The sequence below is a fragment of the Astatotilapia calliptera genome, chromosome 10 (genome assembly GCF_900246225.1).
Source record: "Astatotilapia calliptera chromosome 10, fAstCal1.2, whole genome shotgun sequence".
In the NCBI taxonomy this organism is placed as follows: domain Eukaryota; kingdom Metazoa; phylum Chordata; class Actinopteri; order Cichliformes; family Cichlidae; genus Astatotilapia; species Astatotilapia calliptera.
The window spans coordinates 2614776-2627129 of record NC_039311.1 but is presented as its reverse complement, the minus strand read 5'-3'; the positions used below and the strand labels follow the sequence as shown (position 1 = coordinate 2627129).

General features: G+C 42.2%; 1 protein-coding gene across 1 annotated transcript; it reads left to right on the top strand.

The window, feature by feature from the left end:
• Positions 1-342: 342 nt before the first annotated feature.
• ei24 (EI24 autophagy associated transmembrane protein) lies at positions 343-11788 on the top strand. The gene is given in 12 exon segments (XM_026182450.1): positions 343-524; positions 1611-1747; positions 3141-3286; positions 3496-3556; positions 3700-3766; positions 3852-3976; positions 6122-6241; positions 6341-6452; positions 6861-6972; positions 10227-10301; positions 10385-10515; positions 10518-11788. Coding segments are annotated over 11 exon segments (1035 nt in total). The 5' UTR covers positions 343-524; positions 1611-1705; the 3' UTR covers positions 10562-11788.
• Positions 11789-12354: the final 566 nt, after the last annotated feature.

The following is a 12354-nucleotide window of genomic DNA, read 5'->3' as shown; positions in this document are numbered from 1 at the left end:
CACGTACTTTGCGTGTGAGATTTAAAAATTCCATTTATCTTGTCATGCTAATCGTTGCTTTATTCACTACCTGCTGCAGTTGCATGTGGATATGTTCTAAATTTATTTCCTTTTATTCCATCGTGAGCCGATAGCAACACAGCAAAACTTAATTCTGCAACCTTATAACAAAGCTAACAAAGCTATCTAGCTTCTCTCACAATCATATAACATCAGAGATATAGAAAATAAAATATCGCTGTCGTCTTAATAACTTATTATAAATACGTAATGAATGCTCGACACATGCGTCATAAAGTGGACACACCCCTTAGCATTTTAATGAGCTTTTACTCCACTTTCTGTCTTCGCCTTCCAGTATTGAGGACTACGCTTCCCATGCTCCTTCGAGGTTGGAGCTTGCGCAATTTGTTTTCCACGGCCCTAGCTGCTGGCAGTGGCTGTATGCTGTTTGTTGTGTTTACATTAAGGAAGAGAAAGAAAGAATTTCCCAAGCTATTGTAACACCGTGGCTGTCGCATGAGGTAAGCACCAGACCTTTGTTAAATGTGTGCTCTATCTGTCTGTTAATCATTTGTATGGACGTTATCAGGAAGAAAAAGTCTACAGTTAAATTAGTTGTTGAGCGATAATTTAGCTAGCATCACAAACAGACAAGCTAGTTGAACACTAAAGAAGCGAAAGTCATCGATTACAGGGCCATAGTCAACATGCTGAACTCTATATATGAGATTATGCCAGTTTTAGAGGATTTTTAAGCAGACCACAATGAGCCAGTTAGCCTGAGTGTGTGTTATCATCTTTTTTGCGCTAACCCACTGAGTCAGCTTGCTAGCGTTGAATAAAACAGTATCGCAAAGAGACAATAGGTGGACAAACGTTTGCATCTTAAGACAAAGGAGAGGACATCGCTGGTGTATAATGTCACCATGCAACAAATAAGACGATAGCAGCGTTTATGAAACGCACATAAGCTTTGCTTCTCTTAGCAAGGCATTAGATGCTGATAGATTTTGTCCAGAAGTTATTAAGTTGTGATCTATATGAAACTCGTTAGGTATTCTGTAAGAGCACGTGTTTAGTGTGCGGACAAGTATTTTTAGAAAGATATATATCTATATCTATATAGATATAGATATCTATATGTCAAATGTTGCTGATAATGGTTTTTAAAATAAAGACTTACATCATCATCAGCTTGTGAAACACTAAAAACGGTGACCAAATATCAAAACTCTGAGAGAATTTGCCAAACATTGTATTGTTGAACTTTCTTAGTATTAGAAGGCTTTTTCTGATGTATGTAAAACACAAACTAATGGAGGTTTATTTTTATGGATGTGCATGGAAAACTACCAGGTTTAGAAAGGCTACTGTTTGTAAAAGCCAAATGATAAGCTTGTTATACAGGTAGCTGATTCATTGAAGAGGTAAAAACATTAAATATTATGTGACAGTTGAGTTAACAAAAATCACAAGAAAATAGGTCTTCAAGCAGTTGTGTGTCTTAGCAAAGCAAGTAGCAAGAGCTGTTAGCATCTGCATTTCAAAGGTTGAAGGTTTTCCATTCAGCCCCTCACTTTGTTTCCTTGGGTTTTGGTTTGTTGCAGGTTACTGGGTGAGCCCCTCCCTGCCATGAGAGCGGACCACCAGGTCACCAGCCCCCCCTCCTTCTGCAGTTGATGGATCTGCAGCTGGTGCAGAGATGACAGACAGCGTCAGGGCTTTCCTCCGCGATGTTGCGACGGTTAGCAAACACAAAGACACTGCACTCATAAATAATTTATGACATAATGTGCAAGTATGTAGTGTATGCAAACTGAAACAGAAACATTCAAAACAATGGACCCATTCAGCCCTGCTGGTTGAAACAGTAGAAAGAGCGAGCTGAAGATCGTAATTCTGACTGATTTCTGTGACATACACATGATTTAGCAATCTTAATGTAGATAGTATGTTCCATCCATTTGGTGTCAGAGTTTTGGATGTTAAAGTTCTGCGAGTAGCCAGTTTTGAAACTTGGCAGCCGACATCTTGGAATAAGCCCAGACTCTCATTTTTAAGTCTCTTTCTAAATAAAAGTCGAGCGATCATTTCAGTGGTCACTGGGACAGAAAAACTGCTTGTACAGAAACACAAGTCATATTCAATAAAAACAATTTCACAAGTTTGGAAACTTTGCTCTAAGTTTAAAGAGCTTTTTTGCCTCTTAAGTTACACTGTTTAACATCATTAATGCTTCAGTAACGGTCCAGTGCAGAGCCAAAATGAACAGCTTCTCTACTCAACAAATGTCATGCTAATTCACAATGTGGATCCACAGTAGGGACATAACGAGCAGAGAGAGGTGCCTCCATGCAGCAGAAACTGTGTTGAAACCTCCGCTGTGTCCATGCATCTGTGCAAACACGAGGTTGTTTCCAGTTTCAGCACTCACTGAGTGCATAGAAATACTCATCAGAAATTGAATCTGTGACTGAAGTGTAAGAAGAAGAGAAACTCAACCAGACAAAACCTCCAAAGACACAATAATGTTTGCATATGTTTCTCTAAAGAGCTTTACTGTGAAGCAAGTTCATCATAGCCAGGTTTTCTGTGGATTAGCTGGCTTCACAAAACCTAAAACCCCAGGCATTGGTCAAATCAGGACATCATCAGCTCACCCATGGAAATGCATGCAATGAAGCTTGCATCACACAGTTTGAGCTGATGTTAATGCCAGAGGTGGATGTTGCTCTGCAGTTACTGATTCAGCAGATCATTGGCAATGTTTAGGCATTATTCAGTAAGGTCTTTAGAATGACTCATTCTTTTACAAATGTTGGTAAAACCAGACTGCATGGCCATGAGACTGACAGTGTTTGACTTCAAAGATTAAGATGTGTGGCCATGACCATGCAAAGCACAGTTGGCACTACTGTAACTACAGCTGGGCTCCAGTGACGGTGTTATTAAGCCATACTTTGAACCTGTGCAGCCTGAACGTGTCCGGGTTACTTCAAGAGCCTCCAGAAATAATATTTGTCTTTGAAATAATGTCAAATGTTCTTTACTGACCTCACGGGCATCATTCATTACAGAGAAGATTTAAGACTTGTAGAAATGCTCCGACTGTCTCTTTTTGTATTTATGCTCTACAGGGGATCAAGGACTCCATATTGGGGATTGGAACAATCTCCAAGCTGGATGCTCGTATCCAGCAGAAAAGGGAAGAGCAGCGGAGGAGAAGGGCCAGCGGGGCCCTGGCACAGAGACGGGCACAGAGTGAGGAGCGCAAACCGGACAAGTAAGCACCCGAACACATTTTGGTCGCATTTTGTTTTCTTCACTAGTAAATATAATAATGTGTGAATTACAATATGTTATCTAGTTGGGGCCATCATCATATCCACCCTGCAAACTGCAGCACGCTGACAGTTCTCAGGAGTTTGTTTAGAAGCAATGAAATCAAGTCATGCGAAAGTGAAACATTAGTGTTGTTCATTTTTCTTCTAGTGATCCCAAAGTAGCCAGCAGGATTTTTCAATGCTGTGCCTGGAATGGAGGAGTGTTCTGGGTAAGCTTAAACTGTTACTGCCTCAAATGTGAAACATCATTATCCACTAAAGTATCAAAGCTGAATACCAAAGTTAAACAACCACGCTATGCAGGGAAGCACAAGTTAAAGAATAACAAAGGTATTTCTCTTTCTCTTCTCAGCTCAGTCTGTTTCTCTTTTACCGGGTGTTTATTCCACTCCTGCAGGCTCTCACGGCAAAAATCATTGGTATGTATGGCTGCTGCTCAATCTGGACCAAGTTTTCCGGTGTGTTACGGGAAGCAGATAATTAACAAAGCTGTTTTTACTCCAGGTGACCCCTCCCTCCATGGCAGTGTGTGGTCCTGGTTAGAGTTCATCCTGACGTCCGTCTTCAGTGCTCTCTGGGTCCTCCCCTTGTTTGTCCTCAGCAAGATCGTCAATGCCATCTGGTTCCAGGTCAGGCCCTTCTTTAAAATCAGACTTCCACGCCATGCACACGAGATGGTAACTTTTTTTGTCCCCTTCAGGCATCGGAGACTGTTATTACTTCTGGTGTACGATTTTCTGTAGTAGCATTCCACTTTAGCTCACAGCGCAGTAGACTATACTGAATCAGTGTCAGCTGCTGAGATTTATAAAGCCAGCGCTGCCTCAAGGGCTGCTGACTCTTCCTTTGCAATAGTTCAGACTGCTCTCTCATCAGAAATAGCCCCAAAATGTAAAGAAAGACAGAGGATACAGAGAAGAAGGGGTGTTTAATAATGTTCCCTCTAAACTGCGCGTGTGCACAATTGCGCACTGCTGGCACGGTCTCTGCGCACAGAAAATCTGCGTTGCACACAAAAAAAAATCTAACCTGAATTGAAATTAAAATTAAAACTTTAACAATTCTGTTTTGCAGTGTTAGTCAGTGAGTGACTGGCTGCTCCCGTATGGGATTACAACGATGCCACCTTATCCCATAATCCAGCCAATAATGCGATTCACATTCGTATATACGCAGCTAATCAACGTGGTTGACAGGCTATGACAGCGTCCTTATGTGCCGACGCCGGTGTTTTAGCAAAGTGGCTGATGTGGAGTGAAGCCACGTTAATAACAACGTGTACAACCATTGGAGATGTGAGCAGGACAGACGGAACAACTGACGGAAAAAGTGCACACGTCTGCTGTTGCTCACAGTGGTCCAAGTGTCCGCTCAGGGAGTTTGTGTGTTCGCTCAGACACATGAAAAATTAGAGGGAACATTGGTGTTTAATAAAGTCAGCTGTTAGATGGTATTGCAGCGCTTTATTAATAAAGAAGCTGTAGACACAGATGTTGCTTCTATTCATGGATGAGGCCATATGTGACGTTTAATTATACAGAAACAGTCTAAGGTTAAATTTTTGGTGTCCTTCCTGTACAACTATTTTTAATACAAATTTGGATATTGTGTAAAATGGAAATAAAAGCTAAATATGATTATTTGCAAATTATAAAAGCAACTATTACAAACTAAAAAATGTTGTAATAAAAAACCCCTGAAGTTATGCAATGCTGTGTGCACCTCATAACTATGTTCTTTAGCAAGAGATAAGTAAGTGTAACAGAGCATCCTGGTAAGTTAGAATGGGGTCGTGATTTTTAATAACTCAACCATACGGTTACAGAATAATGTTTCTCACAGTAAAGAAAGTCGTGATTGGTTTATGCTAGGGTCCCACAGCTTAAAAAAATAACTTTAATCAACCCAACACCAGAAGTAGCACATCCAACACACCACACTGCTGACCACCAGAGGAGACTACCAGCTCATCATCAGGTGTGATTTCCACACGTAGGAGCAGATGAGCCAGGGAAAGGAAAGAGGTCTCCAGAGCACTCACCGATTCAGCAGAACCTAGTGGCATGTGTGCATCATGTCTTTGATCTAACTGAATATGAATCAATTTGTGACTACCACACTAACAACAGAAAACCGAAAATATTGTAAAGTATTTTTTAATGGTTAAAACAGATTAATCACCCTGCCTCCACAAGAAAGGGCTAATCACACACCCTTCTTCTGGCTGATGGAACAAGCACAGTGCCACACACTGTCAGAGAAATGGCCCACTGGTGCTGCCGGCGACTCTCATCGGTCTCATACTCCTGACTCTGATGAGCAAGTGGAAACCAACTGTGCTCAATCACAGAGCTGCAGAAAGGGTGATACATGAAGAGACAGGAGAAAGCAGAAGCACTATGGGATGTAAAATAATATGGCACATAATATTATTCAAATATTCCCTCTATTAATTCAAGTCTTTGTGCACAATATACAAGGCTGAAAATCAATGTGAAATGAGCATTCTATTAAGATCTTAAAAAAGGGCATCTTTGTCAAACAAGACCGGGCTGTTTTCAGCACGATAATGCCAAAGCACAAAACCTCAGACCTGTCGATGAACTTCTGACAAACATTTGTTGTTGTGGTTATTTTGAGAGGATGATATTCGAAAATAAGAACTGGAAAACATTTCCCCAGCAGGGTCAGATGTCCATTACAGAGTTAAAAGCAGTTATACGTCCTGTTTGGCTGCAGTGACACTGATATCATTACGTTGCTCTGTGTTATAGGACATAGCTGACCTTGCATTTGAAGTGTCTGGCTGTAAAGCTCAGCCATTCCCCAGCGTCAGTAAGATCATCGCAGACATGCTTTTTAACCTCCTCCTCCAGGCGCTCTTCCTCATTCAGGTACATTTTATCCTTTCTTTAAAATAAATCTGCATAGCTGCCTGTGTTTCTCACTTTATTCCAACGAGTGTCGCTGTGTGCATTTTTGTGGTCCTCCAGGGTATGATCGTTAGTCTCTTCCCCATCGATGCTATTGGACAGATGGTTAGCCTCCTCCACATGTCTCTGCTCTACTCCCTGTACTGCTTTGAGTATCGCTGGTTCAACCATGGTGAGTCCTCTGTCAGCTTCTATACAGACACAGACTCATCTGAATTCAATGGGAACCTCTAAACCAGGGGTGTCAAACTCAAATACACAGTGGGCCAAAATTCAAAATGGAACAAAGTCGCAGGCTAACATTAATATTTATTGAAAAAAAAAATCTTCCTCCAGATGTAAGAATGAATCTTTTCTTATGTACTCAAACAAGTTTTGCTGAAAAACTGAATATGGAACAAGCAAAGCTTAATACTAAACAATATATATATTAGCTGTATAATACCAGTAGGCCAGCTCTAATAGTAATTTGGTATGGCTTCGCGGGCCAAATGTAATTAGGCTGTGGGCCAAATTTGGCCCGCGGGCCAGAGTTTGACACCTATGCTCTAAACGATGTGTTTTTTTGTGTTTGTCTAAGGCATCGAGATGCACCAGCGGCTGTCCAACATTGAGAGGAACTGGCCATATTACTTTGGCTTCGGCTTACCCATGGCTCTGCTGACTGCCATGCCCTCATCATACATCATCAGGTTAACACTGCGTGATTTTTTTGTGATCATTATTACAAGTATTATTTTGTTTGTGGTCCATTTTCCAGTCATGTTTTTTTTATTACACTTTATATATACAGTGGGGCAAAAAAGTATTTAGTCAGCCACCGATTGTGCAAGTTCCCCCACCTAAAATGATGACAGAGGTCAGTAATTTGCACCAGAGGCACACTTCAACTGTGAGAGACAGAATGTGAAAAAAAAAAAAATCCATGAATCCACATGGTAGGATTTGTAAAGAATTTATTCGTAAATTAGGGTGGAAAATAAGTATTTGGTCACCTCAAACAAGGAAAATCTCTGGCTCTCACAGACCTGTAACGTCTTCTGTAAGAAGCTTTTCTGTCCCCCACTCGTTACCTGTATGAATGGCACCTGTTTGAACTCATCATCTGTATAAAAGACACCTGTCCACAGCCTCAAACAGTCAGACTCCAAACTCCGCCATGGCCAAGACCAAAGAGCTTTCGAAGGACACCAGGAAAAGTATTGTAGACCTGCACCAGACTGGGAAGAGTGAATCTACAATAGGCAAGCAGCTTGGTGTGAAAAAATCAACTGTGGGAGCAATCATCAGAAAATGGAAGACATACAAGACCACTGATAATCTCCCTCGATCTGGGGCTCCACGTAAGATCTCATCCCGTGGGGTCAAAATGATCATGAGAACGGTGAGCAAAGATCCCAGAACCACACGGGGGGACCTGGTGAATGACCTGCAGAGAGCTGGGACCAAAGTAACAAAGGTCACCATCAGTAACACACTACAACGGCAGGGAATCAAATCCCGCAGTGCCAGACGTGTTCCGCTGCTGAAGCCAGTGCATGTCCAGGCCCGTCTGAAGTTTGCCAGAGAGCACATGGATGATACAGCAGAGGATTGGGAGAATGTCATGTGGTCAGATGAAACCAAAGTAGAACTTTTTGGTATAAACTCAACTCGTCGTGTTTGGAGGAAGAAGAATACTGAGTTGCATCCCAAGAACACCATACCTACTGTGAAGCATGGGGGTGGAAACATCATGCTATGGGGCTGTTTTTCTGCCAAGGGGACAGGACGACTGATCCGTGTTAAGGACAGAATGAATGGGGCCATGTATCGTGAGATTTTGAGCCAAAACCTCCTTCCATCAGTGAGAACTTTGAAGATGAAACCAGGCTGGGTCTTCCAACATGACAATGATCCAAAACACACCGCCCGGGCAACAAAGGAGTGGCTCCGTAAGAAGCATTTGAAAGTCCTGGAGTGGCCTAGCCAGTCTCCAGACCTCAACCCCATAGAAAATCTGTGGCGGGAGTTGAAAGTCCGTGTTGCTCGGCGACAGCCCCAAAACATCACTGCTCTCGAGAAGATCTGCATGGAGGAATGGGCCAAAATACCAGCTACTGTGTGTGCAAACCTGGTAAAGACCTATAGTAAACGTTTGACCTCTGTTATTGCCAACAAAGGTTATGTTACAAAGTATTGAGTTGTATTTTTGTTATTGACCAAATACTTATTTTCCACCCTGATTTACCAATAAATTCTTTACAAATCCTACCATGTGGATTCATGGATTTTTTTTTTCACATTCTGTCTCTCACAGTTGAAGTGTACCTCTGGTGCAAATTACTGACCTCTGTCATCATTTTAGGTGGGGGAACTTGCACAATCGGTGGCTGACTAAATACTTTTTTGCCCCACTGTATGTGTGTGTGTGTGTGTGTGTGTGTGTGTGTGTGTGTGTGTGTATGTATATATATACACACACACACACACACACACACACACACACACACACACACACACACACACACACACACACACAAACTACAGAAATATATTCAAAGCTAATGAAAGGCACATATTGGAGAACAAAGTGCTCAGAAGTAGGTGCAAAGGACTTGGTCTGAGTAGAGAGTCCGTATGTGAGTGGCCTGAGTGATGGGGGTTACTAAGACCATGGCTCCGACTGGTGAAGAGGGTGGGGGGATAGTGTTTGTTAACAGTCCGAATGGCTCAGGGGAAGAAGCTGTTTGTGAGAGTGGAGGTGTGGGACCTGATTGACCTGAGGTGCCGACCAGCGAGTCAAACAGTTGTTGGGCGGGGTGCAAGGGGTCACGTGGGATGGCCCTGGTTTTCCTGAGACAGGAGGATCTGGTGATGGCCTCCAGGGGTGGCTGAGGGCAGCCAGTGATTTTTAGGGCAGTGTTAATTACCCTCAGTACAGCCGTCCTGTTCTCATTATTGTCCCCTGTGTACCAAACACCCAGGCAGTAGGAGAGCACGCTCTCCACTGAGGAGCGGTGAAGGCCAGCAGCAGCTTCTGGTCCAGGTTATTCTTCCTCAGGACAGGAGGAAGTGCAGCTGCTGTTGGGCCTTCTTTACCAGCGCGTTGGTGTTGTGGGTCCAGATCAGATCAGCGGAAATGTGGCGTGCCCAGAAAACTGAAGGTGGAGACAGATTCCGCCTGTTCTGCGTTTATAATGAGAGGTGGACCTGTCTGTGTCTCCTGAAGTTCATTATGAGTTCTTATGTTTTAAGGACGTTCAGCTTTGGGTTATTTCTTGAGCACCACCGGGACAAGTTTTCTACCTCCACCCTTTATGCTGTCTCATCTCCATCAGAGTATGGCAGTGACAAATAGCAAACATCAGAGTCCACACTGATGCCTGGCAGGTGTGTTCACACGTAACAAGGAGGAGTTACTGTACAGTTTTATAGATAATGATAGGAATGATTTCCTGAAGTGTTCTTTATGGCAACGCTGTTGAATTATTCTGAGGGAGATGGAGCTGTGCTGCCTCAGAAGTGCGCAATAGAGATGGGCTGTCCATGATGGAGAGCAGTTTGTTCAGCGACCTCCTAAACCTCACTGACTCAAACGCCTCCAGATTCTGGTCAGTGATGGTTCCAGCATCTCTGGGTCTGTTGCTGACCCTTCTCCCCAGCATATAACAGCAAAACAGATGTAACTCGCTACCACAGACTGGTAGATCTCCACCATCCTGCTGCACTCATTAAAGCTTCCTGAGCTTCATCAGGAAACAGTCTGCTCATCCCCTTCACTTTGAGAAGGAGAGGAACTCCACTATTTATAATTACAATATATTACAAAGGAGTAATTAGTTATAAATAAATATAGTGAATGGTCACAAACATGTCAGAACTTTCTAATAGAGAGGAATCTGGAATTTGGACCTTCTGCTCTGTTTTTAATGGTTTTTAAATGCTATCTTTGTTTCCTATGCAGCGGTTGCTTGTTCTCCATCCTTTTCCCTCTGTTCATCATCAGTGCTAATGAGGCAAAGACACCAACAAAGCTGTAGTGAGTGTCCAACAACACACTGTAAGAACAATAAATAAAAGGATCTATTTCACAAGTGACTGATGTCGATTTCACTCTTCCAGCCACTTCCAACTGCGTCTCTTCTCCCTGGTCGTGCTGATCAGCAACAAGCTTTTCCACAAGACTGTCCACCTGCAGTCATCACTGACGTCATCTGCCTCCACAGAGAGGCTGTCAACACCTCACACCTCCCCGACCCGCCAGAGGCTGCTGCCCACCCAGTGAAGGAGATAGGATAGTCACCAACAAGCGGTTTCACTGAAAAAAATTTTTTTTTTCTTTTTCTAGAAGGATCGCCCTTAATGAAGATGAGTTCAGCTGGTTCATGTGGTTCAGGACAAAGGGTTTACATGTTTTTGTGTAATCTGTGCCGCCTCAGTTACTCATTTTTATCCACCTTTTCTGTGTGACACAAAAATCGACTGACCTGTGCCTCACACTCAAAACACTTTAAATACTAAGATCCAGACTTCTTTTTACTTTTCTTTCTTTCTTTGCATAAGTGCCATTTGAGTGACTCTCCTTTTAAAAAATTACAGCACAAGACATCACAAAGTTTTAATTTCTTTAACCAAACGTGACTAAAGAAGGATATTTTTCTCTTTGAAGGGGCTTTTTTGTGTTCAGAAGCAAAGCACAGGTGTGTTTTCTTAAAAGTCACATTCCTCCCTCACAGATCCAACACTTTCTTGCACACGGACGTGTTTCTCTATTAAATTCTGCTCTCCTCACAGTCCCGTCTGCAACCTTGTACAGTTATAAAGGGAGGCTTTTTAGTTTGAAATCCCCACAGCTTTGTTTTCAGTAGAGTACAAGCATCGTTTCAGGAGCTGCTATTAAAAGGCAGAGTGACCTTTTTGTAACGGAAATCAACCAGAAATTCACTTGTGTGCATTGACATAACTGTTCCTCTGCGTCCCATCCCAAAAATAAAAAGTCTGGATTCTGCTGTCTAACGTCACAATACACACGGCTACACCGGCAAAGGGCAAGCTTCATTAGAGCTTTTAGTGTATTGATAGATGAGACGACACTGCCAAACCGCTGCATCTTTAACTTTACTTTGACCACTTCAACGCTAAGCTCTGTCACAAAGGAGTCATGTAGCTCGTAGCTTTACAACAGACGGGTGATCAGCCTCGACTCGCTTGCTGTAGTGCCCCTTGCACCTTAAAGAGAGCTTGATGCAAATATAACTGATCCCCAAATATCATTGGCTGTTTGGTTATTTGTGCTGTACATAATGTTAATACCTCCTGAATGTTCAGTCAGAAGCCCAGCGCCACACAGTGACCCCACCCCAACCTTTGTCTCATCAGAGCTCGTGGATGTGGAGCGGGGCCATGATTTTAAACAGTGTGCAATTATTGTAAGAAGAGCATAGTGTTTGTGCAGACTGATATTTGTGAGTGAGGTTTTGTAAAAGTAATACTTCTAATTTGAATAAAATTGGTCAGTATTCAATATTTGAGCTCTTGTGTTTCTGTGTTTTTTGTTTCTCTACGACATTTCAAACTCAGCATTGCAAAGATAAGGATAGATAAAGGATTTATATCACTGAAAATCAGATTAGGTCCTTGGGTTACACTCCAAATTGTTCATGGTTGATAAAAAAAAAATGTTTCAGGCATCTAACAGAAAGGTATCAGAGATGTTTTGAAAACTGGCTTAACACAGATGCAGATGGACTTTTGTACTTGATTGAGCTAAAAAAGACCTGTGATTAACTGATCACCAAAAGATACAGTGGGAGGATTAATTATTTTTGGGCAGTTTTATTTTAATAGAGAGAGAAAGAAAAACTTTACTCAAAAGTAACACGTTGATTTGTAAGAGGAAACAACGTGAAAAATAATGAGAATGAATCTACACCAACGAAATGAGGTGAAAGTATTTTCAACCAACAGGGGGCTGTGTTCTTTTCTCGGTAAGGACACGTCACTACACTACAGCGGCGGGGTAAGGAACAAAATCTGATTGACATCCAAAGAACCAATAAGATACGAGAAAATAAAACGTTGAATGACACATA